The sequence below is a fragment of the Piliocolobus tephrosceles genome, chromosome 4, assembly GCF_002776525.5.
Source record: "Piliocolobus tephrosceles isolate RC106 chromosome 4, ASM277652v3, whole genome shotgun sequence".
NCBI classification, from domain to species: Eukaryota; Metazoa; Chordata; class Mammalia; order Primates; family Cercopithecidae; genus Piliocolobus; species Piliocolobus tephrosceles.
This window is the reverse complement of record NC_045437.1, coordinates 30,812,904-30,829,222: the sequence shown is the minus strand read 5'-3', so window position 1 is coordinate 30,829,222 and position 16,319 is coordinate 30,812,904. Positions and strand designations below refer to the sequence as shown.

Here is a 16,319-nt window from a genome sequence, read left to right as displayed (position 1 = left end):
AAGCTTGATAGTTTAAACCAAGGATTATTCAGTGCTGACCAGTTTGCTAGAAACCAAATCATAGAGCAATCAGTTTATTGAGATTTAAAATTTTTTCTCTAAGTTTTGTTTCTTTCCTATCCAACTCTCTACCTTTGGTCACAAAATAGTTGATATGAACTAGACTGAGTATAAGGTTTTATTCTGAGTGTAACTGGGGCAAAAGTAGGTCATAATTCAAGATAGTGAGATCACACTTAGGGGAAAGCCTACTCATTGCTTATTATTACTGCCCTAGTAAAGCATTGCAAATCCTGAATCAGTTTTGCAAATTGACTGTCTAGAAAATTGATTCTTTGAAATTGCCCCATCTGGAGCAGTAGTTCTCAGGTGTGGCTGGCAGGGGGCCGGGAGGTGGGAGAGTATTGCAAAATTTCCAGGAGGCAACTGTAGTTTGCAAAAGCATCTATTAGTACCACAACTTAATATACATTTGGAAAATTTAGAAAAGACCTGTTAATACATGTTTTAGAAAATAAGATTATTAGGATGTCTCGGCGGGAATATCCAGAGGACACAGAAATGCAGTCATACAGTTACTGTCAGTGTAGAGAAAGGGGATAATGTTTTTGTATTTCTTACAGTTGAGTACTATACAGTTGAGAAATAGTCTTATAAGCAGCCATATACTTAATACAGATTCCCTAACAAATTATCCCCCTCCCCAAATAACCATATAAATAATCAAGCAATATAAACTGAGAGAATTGGGTCTCTAAGAAACAGTTTATAAAGTCTGTCAGTTCATTAATGACTGTCCAGATTCATTCCCTGAAACACAAACTCCAGTTCTTCCCGAATAATGAGCTGTTGTCACGGTTCCAGTCCCAGAGTTGGCGGAATTCCTGCTAACCTTAGCTTACCCGCTCTCATTTCTCATTTATATCATGTCCTATTTATTTCAGCCAACAAGATAAAAATTACTTCCTAGCCCTCAGTGACATGGCTCCATAAATCCCCAACATAAACAAGTGGCAAAGCAGACAAACCAAAAGAGCCAATTCATTAACATTAGTGAATTCATGGCAGCCTGAGTGCAAGTGGCCAAGTTATTAGTCTGCTTTAGAAAGTCATTCCACAAATGTTTATGGAGTGTCTTTTTGCCAGGCTGAGTGTGAGAGAGATAGCTCATGCCCTGTGGGCTCTGGCAGGAGTCTCTAATTTATGGATCTCCTCTTACCTTTCCATGGAAATTGAACCCCCAAACTGGACAGGGAGCAGAGTCTCAGTCTCCCTTCCTTGAGATACCTTTCACCTCAGGTTATCTGCCCTGAGTTTCTACTTTTTTACAGTGGTAAATAAAATCTCTTTTAAGGCTTAGTTGCCATTTAAAATATTTAGCAGATTTCAACATGGATTTGTGGTTTCTCCTTCAGTGTTGTTAGCTTTGCACCTGATGTGTGTATATGTGTATTTTTAATTATGTCTAGTTTCTATGCTGCTATGTGACTCACTCCTGCCTCATCATTAGCATTGCACCTAAATAAGAAGATGGATAACTGGCATTCATATAAGCACCTTGTGATCTTCTTTCTTTCTTTCGTTTTTTGATAGGGAGTCTCACTCTGTCACCCAGGCTGGAGTGCAGTGGCACAGTCTCGGCTTATAGCAACCTCTGCCTCCCAGGTTCAAGTGATTCTCCTGCCTCAGCCTCCTGGGTAGCTGGGATTACAGGAGTCAGCCACCATGACTGGCTGATTTTTGTATTTTTAGTAGAGACAGGGTTTTGCCATATTGGCCAGGCTGCTCTCGAACTCCTGACTTCAGGTGATCCACCCACCTTGGCCTCCCAAAGTGCTGGCATTACAGGCGTGAGCCACTCCACCCAGCCAATGGCCTTATTTCTTAATCTAGTTATGCCTTTCCTAAATTGGACAGTATCTATGCTAATCATTTTCTACAGAATTGAAGCCTTTAAGGGAGTCTTGATTTGTAGTCTTAAGTATTCCTGTCTCTCACTAGCTCTTTTAAAAGTCTTTTCACATTAAATCTGCTGTCCCCAGTCCATTTCCCTTTTATCTGAAGTGCCTTGGAGTCAGGCAACTGTAAATGCATGCGTGGAGATTCTAGTGCTGTTTTGTATACCTGGACCTGTGTATATTTACTCCCTCCATCATGCTCCTCTCCCCCCATGAAAATATGAATCTTTTTTTCTAATCCTTACACAAAGCAACATTCTGCTCCTTCTTACGGTATTTTAGACCCCTATTGTGTCCTTAAAGTCCCTGGTACTCTTAGGTAATCTCACCAAGTATAGGCATTATAAGCGAAAAACTATTTTCCTCTTTCCTTAGTTCCTTGTGAACCTAGTTAGTGTGGCGGTTCTTTCCAAGGTTCTCTAGGTTTCTTTTATTCCTGCTGTTCAGTGTGTATGCACGTGAAGTGTATAGGCAACGCATTCTGGCCATCCACCTGTTCACCTCAGTCCCCTTAGAAGATTAGTGATTATCATGGACTCATACTGAGAGATGGGTATTAGGGGTTTCCTGGGCTCCTTAGCAAAGAGAGGAACATTACTGATTGAGGAACACATGTCACATGCAGGTGGATTGGAATATGTTTGTATTATTTTATTTTATTTTTTGAGACAGGATCTTACTTTGTTCTCTAGGTTGGAGTGAAGTGGCACAGTCACGGCTCACTGCAGCCTCAATCTTCAGGGCTCAGGTGATCTTCCTACCTCAGCCTCCTGAACAGATGGGACCCACGGCCTGTGCCACCATGCCTGGCTAATTTTTGTATTTTTTGTAGAGAGAGGTTTTGCCATGTTGCCCAGGCTGGCCTTGAACTCCTGAGCTTAGGGCAGTCCGCTTGCCTCAGCCTCCCGAAGTGCTGGGATTATAGGCATGAGCCACCATGCCCAGCTGGAAATGTGTTTTGAGACTGACTCAGAGAAATATGTCCCTATCCATGTTTCTTCATTTGAACTATACTAACAAAAACACTATAGACTGGTGGCTTAGACAACAAACACTTATTTCTCACAGCCCTGGAGGCTGGTAGTCTGAGATTAGGGTGTCATTGTGGTTGGGTTGTTGGTGAAGGTCCTCTTACTGCTTCGCAGCCAGCCATCTTCTCATATCCTCACCTGGTGGATAAAAGAGAGAGGAAGCAAGCTCTTTCATGTTCCTTCTTATAAGGTCTCTAATCCCATTTATGAGGGCTTTACCTTCATGACCTAATTACCTTCAAAGGCCCCACCTCCTAATATCGTCATACTGGGGGTTAAGATTTTAATATATGGCTGGGTGCCGTGGCTCACACTGTAATCCCAGCACCTTGGGAGGCTGAGGTGGGAGGGTCATTTGATCCCAGGAGTTGGAGAACAGCCTGGGCAACATAATTAGACCCTGTCTCTACAAAAAAATTTTAAAAGTAGCCAGGTATGGTGGGGTTCCAGCTACGTGGGATGCTGAGATGGGAGGATCGCCTGAGCCCAGGAGGTTGAGGCTGTGATGAGCCGTGATTGCATCACTGAACTCCAGCCTGCATGACAGAGACCCTGAATCAAAAAGAAAGAAAAAGAAGAATTTTAATATATGAAATTTGGGGGAACACAAACATTGAGTCCATAACACTATGCAAGTTTGCTTATTAATGATGACTTTTGTGTTTAAGGCGGTTGCTTTGTAATGAGGCATAAAAAAAAGTCACTGCTGTGAATTAGTAGATAGAACATATCGTAATGTGGGTTGATGTATTTTGTGACTTTGTCACTTCTTGGACAATTATTATATATTTTTAGAAGCACAGTGTCTTTAGAACTTTGATTGAGAGAACTTTATTTTCCGAGTGTTATCTACAAAGATTCCTTTAGGAACCATTGTGATCTATCATTATTAGCCTATGTGCTTCTTGAGCACCTAGAGCTTGTGGCATTTTTTTCCCTAGTGATGTTGACATGGGACCACTCACAGTGCCTGGCACATATGGTGAAAAACACACTCCCATCTCAGAGTCAACTCCAGAGCTCTCAGTGAGCTGTAAAGCTTTGTAAGATCTGACTTCCCTGCTGCCTCTCTCACATTCTTCTCACTTCACATCATCCACGGTGGCTTCTTAGCAGTTTCTGGGCACAACAGTTCCACTCCACCTTATAAGGGGCATTTGCTTTTCTCCTGTTCCAGACTGCTGCATGGTAGCCTCCCTTGCTCCTTTCAAGTTTTGCCTACATGAAACCTCTTAGAAGATTCCTTTCCTAACCATCCTTTTAGATACAACTCTAGTTCCTTGCCCTGTTTGATTCTTCTTTGTAGCACTCATCTCAACCCGATCTTTTATGTAGCTCTTTTTTATTGTCTCTTTCTACTGCAGTGTAAGCTTCAGGAAGGCAAGGCTTTGACTGTTTTCATCATTGCTGTGTTCTCAGGACCTAGAACAGTGGCTGTTACGTAAAAGTCACTCAGTAAATATTTGTTGAATGAATGAGTATTTGGATGAATGAGTGAATGCATGCCTACATATATAGTGGCCGTAGAACAGCAATGTGGTCTAGTTCCAGGGTAACATCTCAGTTGGAGGAACACAGCTCACATAGAGATGTTGATACCTACTCTCTTTTCTCTCAGACGTGCAGTCTTGTTTAAGTTCTTAGCCCACAGCAATTTGCATTAAAATTGTTTAGTGCCTCAGACTCGAACTGGGTGCCACTAATTCCTCTGACCAAGGAGGACACTGTCTTTTGTGCCATCCCTTTGCTGCCATCTTGTGTTCTTGGTCCCTTTCTTTTTCCCTGAAGTGTTTGGTCCTTTACTACTGTTAATAGCATATCTCATGACCTGGGTGAGGGTAACGATTGTCCTCTTCAGGGCTGTTGTCCTTTGTTTGGGTGGGAGTAGGCAAAGAAAAGAGGTATCTAATGGTTGCCCGTGTTGGTCCAGAAGTTAAGTCCAAAGAGAAGGCAGAAGCCTCTGACCCCACATTAATGCCCAAATGAAGTGGATGTCTTTGGTTCATTAAGTACTAGATTAATTGGCTTTTTCCAAGGTACTTGAATGATGCCCTTTGTTATTTTTATCCCCTGTACTTGGTGCTATATGCTTCTGTAGGCCTCAGAACACTTGGTATTTTTTCCATGTACTAACCCCATAATGATCTTCCATGATATTAGCACAGGCTCTGTTCATCATGGCAGGTGCAGCACATTAGCACCAAAAAATTAGACCATAATGCAACAATAACTTATTGAAGACATTCATAAATATCTCACAAAAGCTTAGAATTTCCTTAAGATGGTAACATCACTTCTAAAGAGCTTTCATCTGTTACCTCAGAAAGAATGATAAAATATTTAAGACATAACATGGTTCTGTATATTAGAAACTATGGTTCTTTATGCTAGGTGGCTTTAAATTTATTTAGATAGGCACCTTTTTAATATTCATACCTCACAAATGGAGCCTTTCATCATTTATAATGTTGTTGTTGCCAATTTAGTAAATGAGATGCTTTATGAGCACAGTTCATCAATGAAACAAATGGCTTTCATATTATTTGGCACCTGGTTAAACAGTGTAAATTTTACATTACCTTTTTGTACGTGCTCGTTTTCCTCCGTTGTCTTGTTTTTTCCTTATTCAGTTGTTGATTTGCTGTAAGTTGAGTAGCCTTATTTTTCCCCTTCTCTCCGCTCCCATCCAAGATGGAGGAAAGGAAGTGCTGTCCATGCACCAGATTCTCCTGTACTTGTTAAGGTGCAGCAAAGCCCTGGTGCCCGAGGAGGAGATTGCCAATATGCTTCAGTGGGAGGAGCTGGAGTGGCAGAAATATGCAGAAGAATGCAAAGGCATGATTGTTACCAACCCTGGGACGGTATGTTCTGGTGTCTGTATATTCAGAGGCTGGAGCACCTTTTCCAGATCTGAATGTTTCATGAAAACAGTAACAGCACATTTAAAAAGTTTTAGGTACTCACTGCTTCTTGTCCTTGGATAATTTTTTCTATAAATATAAATAAGAAAATATTACTAAATTAGGTGAATTAGTAAATTTTTTATAATTCTACTGCAGTATTAGCTTCAGGAAGGCAAGGCTTTGGCTGTTTCCATCATTATTGTGTTCTCAGGGCCTAGAATAGTGGCTGTTACATAAAAGGCACTCAATAAATATTTGTTGCATGAATGAATATTTGGATGAATGAGTGAATGCATGCCTACGTATATAGTGGCCATAGAACAGTAATGTGGTTATTATAAATTATAATACAAATTTATAAAAATTTTATTATAAATTAATACAAAATTATAAATTTTTTTATAATTACTAAATTCACCTAATTTAGTAAATTTGTTCTACCTGAAGATAGGTACATTTTTAAGGCTTTTGATGCCTGTTGCAGATTGCTTTCCAGAAGGGCTGTAAAATTTGTACTCTGGGAGCGTATGAGAGCAACCGTATCTTCGTGCTGGTTATACTAAGGGAATTTGATGGGGGGGGGGGGGGGGGGGGGAAACTACTTAGTTCAGTTTTGTATTTATTTTGATTTCTAAATGTTTATTGCCCATTCATATTTTCTTTTGATACTTGCCTATTAATATCCTTTGTCTGAACCTTTTTGTAGTATTCTTTTTTATTGATCCTTCACCATAATTATTATAAATATTTTCCATTTCTTTGGGTGCTAATTAAGTTTTTTGTTTTAAAATTAGCTTTTAATGTTCAGTTTTAGAAGTAAAAAATGTAAATATTAAAAGGAGATAATTAAAAGAAAACTAATTCCTGTATAAAGACATAACATTTTCTTTATATAAGACAATTTTTTTTCTTCTAAAATAGTGTTACTGTTTCATAAAATAGTTACATATTGGCATAAGGATAAAATTTTATAGAAATGGAGAATTAAAATTTTCCATGAAAATAAATGGAATAATCTATTTAACAAAGCTGTTGTTTTCTAAAAAGCTGCCAATTGCTTAATAGCTTTGATTCATAAACTAAAAACTCTGGATCAACTTTTTGTAGCATGACAGTAACATCTGCACAAACAAAATGTTGCTATTTGCAAATAAAACATTCTGGCTAGTATGAATTCTTTTAAACAAATCCAGAAAGTAAAATGTTTAATAAAAATATGTTTAAACATAAAACTTGTTTAAAACCAAAAAATCATATAATTTTTACTATTATACTGTTAAGCCACATAATTATTACCTTTGAAAGAAATATGGAACTAATAACACTCTCAGAGTAAGACTGTGAATTCTATTTTTATTCTTAAAACAGTTGTATATATTGATATTCCCTCTGTCATTTTTCATGCTGAGTCAGAGGATGGGGTGATGGTGGCGGGAGATGTCCAGTTTCAGCTGGGTGGTTCCACTTAGAGAGTTCCATGTTCTGTGGTAGACACTGGGGGAGCACGTTCACCCTGGGCTTCCTTCCATGGTATAGTTACGTTTTCCTGAAATCTAGAATCAGCTGGAGAGTTTAAAAAAAAACTTAAGGGTACCATGGCTTAAGGATAGACCTACCCTATATGCTCCGGGCAGTGAGGCCCAGTTTTCTGTAGTTAAAAAAAAATCCTCAAACAGTTTGATTTTCTCGTGGCTTGTTTTTGAGCCAGTGACCTAGATGAAGTTTATGATCACCATGATCATCATTCGACTAATTTGTTAAGGGACTATTATATGAGCCAGGTGCTAGTGACGTTATATATTAGGTTGTTATATACCTAAGGTGTATATATACCTGAAGGTATATTACAAGTAATGGGAGAAACCGCAACTACTTTTGCACCAAACTAATGTATGATGCTTGCCCAGGTGAAAACCCAAAGACCACTAACATATGAAGGGAGTCTTTGATGAGTAGTTGAGCCTATGGACCCATCAGGAAAGACTCTCATTTTAGGAGAGATCAGTGGGATAGGCTTGCTGGGGGTGCTTCCTAAACAGTAAGATCTCTGAGGAATTGAGAAATTGTAGAAATTATTGGCATGATTAACCATTAATACTTGAGATGCTGTAAAACTAGAATTAAAAACATGAAGTCAGACCTAGTCAGTATGAAAGATTTATATTGGAAGTTTCGGTGTCAGGCTTAGGAATGTGTTGAAGTTAATTATTTTATAGTATTTATCTAAAGATATGCTTAAAGGAGGAAAAAAAAGTCTGAGAACTCAGTGTTATGAAAATATCCTACAGAGAAGTGTGCAAGTTACTCATACGACAAGGTAGACACCACACTACGTTTCATCCTCTGTAGGACTTGCTTTGAAAGATTGCTTAATGGCAAGAATATTGGGAAATTTATTAAATTTTTTAAGCCATTATGGTCACATTAAATACTTTATTGCTGTAGAACTTAAAAGAATTAATCTTCCAAGGAATACTTTTGTCATTAGTGAGAATGTTTTTTATTCTTACACAAAGATGGTATAATAAATGTTATAGGGTATGGCCAAAGTCTAGAATATATTTCATTTCCTGCTCCCCCAACCCCTGCCATAAATTTAGAGATACTATAGATATTTTAAATCACTGTTTCCTCTGTTGGTACCATGGCATGGTGTTTAAAATCACAGAAACATGAATAATTCAATAGCATTCTATTCTACAGTTCCCCTTCTAAAAATGTATCCTGCTGTTTTGTTGTACAATATAAAGAAAGCAATTCTTTGACCTAGCACATTGCTACTGTTGATGAACATTTAATTAATTTTATATTAGGTTACATGTGAACAAAATATTTTCGATTTTCAAATTTTGAGAGCAGAGACCAACTTTCAAGAAGCTAGTGAAATTTTGACTATTAAATGACACTTAAAAAGTTTGAGGTTTTTTTTTTGAGACAGAGTCTCACTCTGTTGCCCAGGCTGGAGTGCAGTGGCACAATCGCAGCTCACCACAACCTCAACCTCTGCCTCCTGGGTTCAAGTGATTCTCCTGCCTCAGCCTCCTGAGTAGCTGGGACTACAGGTGTGCGCCACTATGCCCGACTAATTTTTGTATTTTTAATAGAGACAGGGTTTCACTGTGTTGGCCAGGCTGGTCTCGAACTCCTGACCTCATGATCCACCTGCCTTGGCCTCCCAAAGGTTTGAGTGTTTTAAGTAATGTGGATGAATTCACCCAAGTTTATCCCCTTTGTCACCTCGGTGAATATTTGTCAGATAGCTGGCTGGTGTCACAGTTGCAGGTAGAGTGACCAGCTTGTCCCAGTTGCTGAGAGATTTCCTGATTTTAGCATTGAAATTTGTCTGTCCCAGAGAAACCAGGCAGCCACCCAGACTCTAGTTGTTGGGCATTGTTGTGGGACAGAATGAAGATTATTGGCCTCTGTGTGAATCAGTTTTACAGCCTCAGCCTCCAAAGCAACTGAGCCACAGACTCTACGGTGTGCTAGTAACAATTGAGTCTCTAATTGAGACTGTCCTGAGAGATGATTATAAGGAGGTTGCTGAAACCTGTTCTCTGTGATTTTACCATCTTTTCATACATTTAAGCTTTCAAGATGAAAGCCATTTCATAAATGATCCAGAAGGAATGAGCCATTCACTTCTTCCTTTATTAGACATGAAGAAAAAATATGAGGCTCTCTGTTAAAATACACAAATGTCCTACATGGACATAATAAGAGAAGCTTAACTATTTGGCCTTTGCACCACTGTACTATCTAACTTAAAGATGTAGAATTAAAGAAATACATAAGATCCACTGAGAAAAAGTGGGGAGAAAAACTTAAATAGAGGCATCTGTCTATGCATCCTGAAATGTGAAATTAAAGCAGAACAGGCTGTGCCTGTGATGTGGAATCCTTCCCCTGTGCCTTCGGAGAGGTTAAGGAAAAGTTCTATCTGACTAGGTGTCCTTTTAAGAGTTTAATTTTTAAAGGTTTCTATGTGGACTGCAAAAAAGGACAAAATCATTGTTCATTATGCCAAATGGCATAGGCTCATTTACAGGGATGACATTATAGTTTTTAGATAGTAGAGCTGCTGTAATTAAAGGGTTTTAAATGACCTTTTCCCTTTGGGGACAAGGCTTTCCTAGAAAAAAGTCCGATTTATTCCTTCCCTACTTAGGTTACAGTCAATACGTGAAGACTTCTTATGGGAATAAATGGCTTTGATTTTTCTCTCCAGAAACCAAGCTCTGTCCGTATCGATCAACTGGATCGTGAACAGTTCAACCCTGATGTGATTACTTTTCCGATTATCGTCCACTTTGGGATACGCCCTGCACAGTTGAGTTATGCAGGAGACCCACAGTAAGATACTTCTCAGTGTTTGTCTTAGCCAGTTTCACCTTCTACTAACAGCTGAATTAGCAGAGAAATACCCTTTAGTGGATATTTCCTTTTCAAAAATTAAGACCTGAAATGAGCCATGCTTCCAGTTTAGATTACCCAAATGAAACAATTTTGGTAGCTCCTGAAGAATTATTTTCTCTACATATTTGAGTGCAAGAAACTATTATTCAACAGAATATTTTTGGCAAACTTGATCAACATAAGTCCTTGTATGTTTTTAAACTTTAAGGAACGTTTTCTTAATTCATCCTTATAATAATAATTATTATTTTTTATTTTTTCAGTGCCCTCTAGAGGAAAGTAGCACATATTGGTTCCTAGCACTGCCGAATTTATGCAGAGTTCTCTTTTTGGGGGCATCTTAAGAGTTCAAGATCACATGCAAAGTCAAGGTTGTGTTGGAAGTAGGAGCCGTGACTTCTGACTCTTAGAATTGATGTAACTTTCCACATTTTGATTTTTCCAGCTGGCATGTTAGTGTTTTCTGGGAGAAAATTTAGGATGTGTGGGAATGGAGATATTACCATTAGATTCTTTGGGACTGTTTGGATTTCCTACCTTACTAAATACACAAACAGCTTCCTGACTTAATTTTTTTTTAAAAAAAGGATTCATAGTGGGAGAAAAGGGCATGGGAGATTTTCAATTCATAAATACAGTTCTGGCTGACATATATTAGAAGAGGCTAAAGGGTTTTGTTCTTTTTTTTCCCCCTTTGGATAAAAGTATGAAGCAGTGAACCAGGCACTGTGTAAGTACTTCTTTCTTTCCTCCATTCTTTAAAAAAAAAAAAAAAAGGAGAGGCCCAGCCAAGGCCAAGAAAGGAGCAGTTTTAATACGACAGAAAATCTTTGGAAAATCCCTTCTTGTCAGAAAAATGTTAGTAGAATGTGATGAGGCTCTCGTGGACTCTCAGATGGCAGGACTGTGAATTGATAAAGGACTGCATATTTGCTTCATTTCCAGGACGCTTTGACAGTATCCTTTATACTGGTCTAGGTTATAACTTATTTGGCTACAACAAATATGCTTATATTGTCATGGTAAATACAAATTGGTATACACCATTAGTCTTTTACCCTCTCCAGTGGAAAAATGGATATAGCTATGTAGCTTGGGTTTTGGCACAAATGGAGTTCTCTATTGTAATACTCTTCAACTCTTATATTTGGTATAAGTAGTTCAGCAACTGACAGTCTCCCTATTAAAGAAGGGGTCTTTTTTTCAACAAATATCAGAAAGTATATATTTAAATAAAATCTGTTATTTTCAAGAGGTAACAGTGAGAAACAGGATGATTCCATTGGTTGAGGTGTTTTTGTGTCTTTGGAATTCTTTCCAGAGATTCATTCATATAGTCACACCTCATTTCTAACCGAAATAAGCAATAATCAACTTAATCACCAGGTTCCAGTTGACTTTTGTCCATCCCAACTCTCAACTCCAAAGTCATAACTTTCCTTAGAATGACAGCTTTCTGCCATTAAGAATAATCAGAAGAATGTAATGTATGATTTGAAGAGGCCTCTTAAAATAACTGATTTTGTTGCACTTTAGATTTACCTTCTGTTTACCTGAGATGTTTGCCTGTCCTTTTCCTTAGGTACCAAAAACTGTGGAAAAGTTATGTGAAACTTCGCCACCTCCTAGCAAATAGTCCCAAAGTCAAACAAACTGATAAACAGAAGCTAGCACAGAGGGAGGTCTGTATCAAATTCCATTCCTAGGTGATTAATGATGATGTGGTTCAGGTTTATTTCACGATTGTCGTATCACGCTATACTTCTGGTACAAGATGGAAAAATATGTTTTTTAAAAAATCATACTTTACCCTCCTCCCCACATTATTATACCAATTGATTTAAAGAAATCTTTTAGTATTTAAGGGAGCCTTTTTATCCCTGTATTAGTCTGTTTTGCATTCCTCTAAAGGAATACCTGAGACTCGGTAATTTATAAAGAAAAGAGGTTTGTTTGGTGCACGTTTCTGCAGGCTGTACAAGAAGTATGGCACCAGCATTTGCTTGGCTTCTGGGGAGGCCTCAGGATGCTTTTAGTCATGGTAGAAGGTGGATGGGGAGCACATAGAAGGCACATCATATGACAGAAGAGGAAGCAAGAGAGGGAGGAGGGAGGTCCCAGACTCTCTTTAACAAGCAGATCTCACATAACTCATTACCATGGGGAAGGCACCAAGCTATTCATGAGGGATCCACCCATGACTCAAAAACTTCCCACCAGGTCCCATCTCTCACACTGGGTATCATATTTCAGTGTGAAATTTGGAGGTGCCAGAACATCCTATCTATATCAGCTCCTAAAATGCCAGTTTCTTAATGGATTATTACCTTTGGGAATCAAACATATCTTTTATAGATATTAAAGCTTAAATTTGATGAATCAACCTTTTATCTTTAATTTGTTTGCACATTATACAACATTGGGCCTTACTCAGATTTCTTGGTCTTAAAGTTGGAAAAGATTGTCTTCCACTGGTCTGCCAGTTTAGCATGGTAAACTTACTTTGTAAGGTTTCATCTCCCAAATTCCATATTTCCTTACTAATGGGTAGTAGTATCTCTGTAGTCCAGGATAACTCATGTTTTAGTTTTAATTACAAGGAAAAATGGTTTCAGCATCAACATAGATTTTTGTCTCAGAAGTTTTATTCTACTGGGGTTGTGTAAGCAAAGCTTTGAAGCTGGAAAAAGTGTTTGAATTCTGGCTTTGTCACTTACTGTGATTTAAGCCAGTCAGCCTGTTTATAAAGGAGGGAACTAAGGTTGAGAGGCTGACTGAAATGTTCCTCCTTTGGTGCACTCAATGAAAAAGGTAGTTCCATGAACTTCTGAAATACGCCGTTTAATGGGCCTCTTGTGGTATTTGGCCTGTAAAAAGAACTTAATCAATAGTGGGGGTAGGGGGTGGTTCCTGTTATTATGAATTCCTATGAGATTTTGATTCAATTGCATGCATACAGATATACAATTATTTTTACAATTATTCGAAGGACCGTGAAAGGGAAGAGTTGGTTCCTAATCATGTCTCACAGGTGACATTTTGGATCGTAGTCTTTTTTTATATAAAATATGCCCTTGCAGCAAAGGTTTTTATAAGGGGTTTGCAAGTTAGAAGGCAGCAAAGGTTTTTATAAGGGGTTTGCAAGTTAGAAGGCAACATAATTAGAATTATGTGGGTTTCAGGTTAATTTGCTGAGTGTGTGGCTGGGCGCGGTGGCTCATGCCTGTAATCCCAGCACTTTGGGAGGCCGAGGTGGGCAGATCACGAGGTCAGGAGATAGAGACCATCCTGGCAAACACGGTGAAACCCCGTCTCTACTAAAAATACAAAAAATTAGCTGGGCGTGGTGGTGGGCGCCTGTAGTCCCAGCTACTTGGGAGGCTAAGGCAGGAGAATGGCGTGAACCTGGGAGGCGGAGGTTGCAGTGAGCCGAGATTGCGCCACTGCACTCCAGCCTGGGCGAGAGAGCCAGACTTTGTCTCAAAAAAAAAAAAAAAAAAAAAGAATTTACTGATTGTCTTTCTTAGATGTAAATACTTAACATGAGGCATGATAAAAATTTTACATGCTGATTTCAAATCCCAAACCACATTTTGCTTCCTTTATCAATGAAAGGGCATATTTTGTTCAAAAATACCAGAATGGTAGATTTGGTGTAGATTTTTTCTTATCTAGTTGCCAAGAAAGGCTGCGCTGCATTATACCCCAAGCTCTGAGCATTCTAGCCTCCATTTTAAAGAAAATACTGTAATTTTATATGAAGAGGTTTGAGTATCTGAATGTAAGGATAATAGTAAATGAATCCAACTTATTTACTAATGCTTGATGTTTGGCTTACTATTGCTTTATAGCAGTTGTGTTACTCATAATGAATTGTTTTCTAGGAAGCACTCCAAAAAATACGGCAGAAGAATACAATGAGACGAGAAGTAACAGTGGAGCTAAGTAGCCAAGGATTCTGGAAAACTGGCATCCGTTCTGATGTCTGTCAGGTGGGGACACTTCTGAGGACACAGTTATGCCCATACTTTTCTTCCTTTAACACAGATCTGGTACTGAGGGTTTCTTAATTGAGAATGTTCTGTAGAAAATACTACCTTGAGGCTAAATGGAATACCAACTATAAATTGTTTTCTATTATTTGGATTTTGTTTTCATTGTCTGTTTTGATGCTGGTATGTGTGTGTGTGTTGTGCTTGTGGGTATTGGGGCGGGGACAAGCTTACTTAGTAGTGTTCAGTTCAGTCTCTTCTCTTTGGATGAAGGTAAGTCTGTCCTTCTCATGCATCTGCTTATGCATCTGCCTGTTTGCAGCACATGTATAGGTGCTTGTACAAAAGAGATAATCCAGCAGCCATGCAAGCAGACTCCTGAAGTGTATGTTTTATAGACTGATGACTCAAATTTATATTGCAATTTATATTGCAGAGAACTGAAGGCATTAATGAACAGAATCAGTGTATACTTCATATTTGAATCAAATGATAATATATTTTCTTTGGGTGAACTCAATAGAGTAACATTTCTGCTATATGTAACTGACTGACTAATAAGCATTTTTGTTTTTCCTGTGGGTGGAATTTATATGTGATTAAAGATCCCCCAAACCAGCATTTTCTGTTTTTTCACTTGATTCTTTTGTCACAATTGATATTGGATGAAGTCCATGAGAATTATAGTAAAGGAAATGAGTACACAGGCTATGGTCAGGTAATGTAGTTTACTGTGTTCATCCTTTTGGAAGAATACTTCCAGGCTTCCATTTATTTGTTTCGATGGTAGCATGTGTTACAGTAAGTTCAAGCAGCTTCCTCTTAGCTTCCTCTTAGTGTTCATTTCATCGTAATGAATTTTAAAAAAAATCAGTTTGGCATTTAATTATTATATTGACTAGCAGAGTTTAAAAGTATTGCTACACAATTTACTAAGTGATATCCAAAGCTAACTATTTTTGCATTAAGATGAACTGCTATTGGTGTAATATTGCCAGATATTTTCAGGGTAATCATCTACAGTGGTAAACAGCTGTTTTCACCAGGTCCACAGTTATTTTACCAATTGACAAATATCTTATGACTGTCAGTACTTTTAGATGAATATTTTACTTCCATTGATTCTCTCTCAGGGCCGTTTGAAGCCATATCACCGGTTTTTCTATTTGTCAGTGTTTCCCCAAAATCAATGTAATGTCATCCTAAGGTAGACATCCTCAGAACAGTGAGCAGAATCCTAGACACTTTGCTCCACATTTGATGATCTCAGTGATAAATCAGAGTTGATTATCTAAGAGATCATAAAATTGTTGAGCATTAAGAACTAGAAGGTACCTTCCAGACCTTTGAGTTAGTAGTTTTGGACTTGTGTTTTTGGTTAACTTCAAAGTATGTTTTTTCATACAAAACCCTTTTAGAGCCATTATTTGTAAAAAGATAAAGAATAACTGCCTGATTGACTAGTGGGAGATGGGAGTGGAGAGAGTATCCTGTTTTACTTGATTTCTCCCCCACCTCCTGTAGCAGTCCCTAAGGCCACTGAATACAGTATCTTTTTCTTTTTCTGAAGCTTTGAGCCTTTTTTTTTCTTTTTGTAAAGCAAACAAGAGTGCTGAATTATCTGCTGCAGTACAGTTTTGTATTGTTCAGCTATATCACAAATGTCTTCCTCTACCCTCAGCTAGATGAGAAGCAGCTGGAGGAGTAAGTGATCTTGTCTCTTGCTGTGTGATATGCTATATTCTGTTTCGGGGTTGGTAGGTAAAAGGACTCAGTTTCCTTGCCTAACGGGTGGAAGAAAAGGGATCCTGATTAAACCCCTGTGAAGGTGAATGCTTTATGATCTAATAATCATTCTTCCCTCTGTAGAACTCTCATTCTTCCAGAGAGAACTGCCATCTGTTTAGAAGCCATGCTTCCATTCTCTGGTCCTCCGAATGGAAGTCTTTTTCAGATTTTGATAAAATTACCCTCATATGTAAATGACTTGATAAAAAAATGTAAATTGTTGCCTATAAG

At 38.3% G+C, this 16,319-nt stretch overlaps 1 protein-coding gene across 7 annotated transcripts in view; it reads left to right on the top strand.

The window, feature by feature from the left end:
- DROSHA (drosha ribonuclease III) overlaps window positions 1-16,319 on the top strand; it is a 138,270-nt gene that overhangs the window by 56,249 nt on the left and 65,702 nt on the right. For 6 of the 7 annotated variants that reach the window (XR_003309741.1, XM_026455971.2, XM_026455976.1 and 3 more), the window contains 4 exons: window positions 5,681-5,850; window positions 10,121-10,245; window positions 11,891-11,990; window positions 14,193-14,300. Coding sequence is in view for 6 of the 7 variants with exons in the window: in XM_026455971.2 (XP_026311756.1) it covers window positions 5,681-5,850; window positions 10,121-10,245; window positions 11,891-11,990; window positions 14,193-14,300 (503 nt within the window). In the remaining variant the exon portion in view is untranslated. The remainder of the gene's footprint in view (window positions 1-5,680; window positions 5,851-10,120; window positions 10,246-11,890; window positions 11,991-14,192; window positions 14,301-16,319) is intronic. The other variant, XM_026455972.1, reaches the window with a different exon arrangement.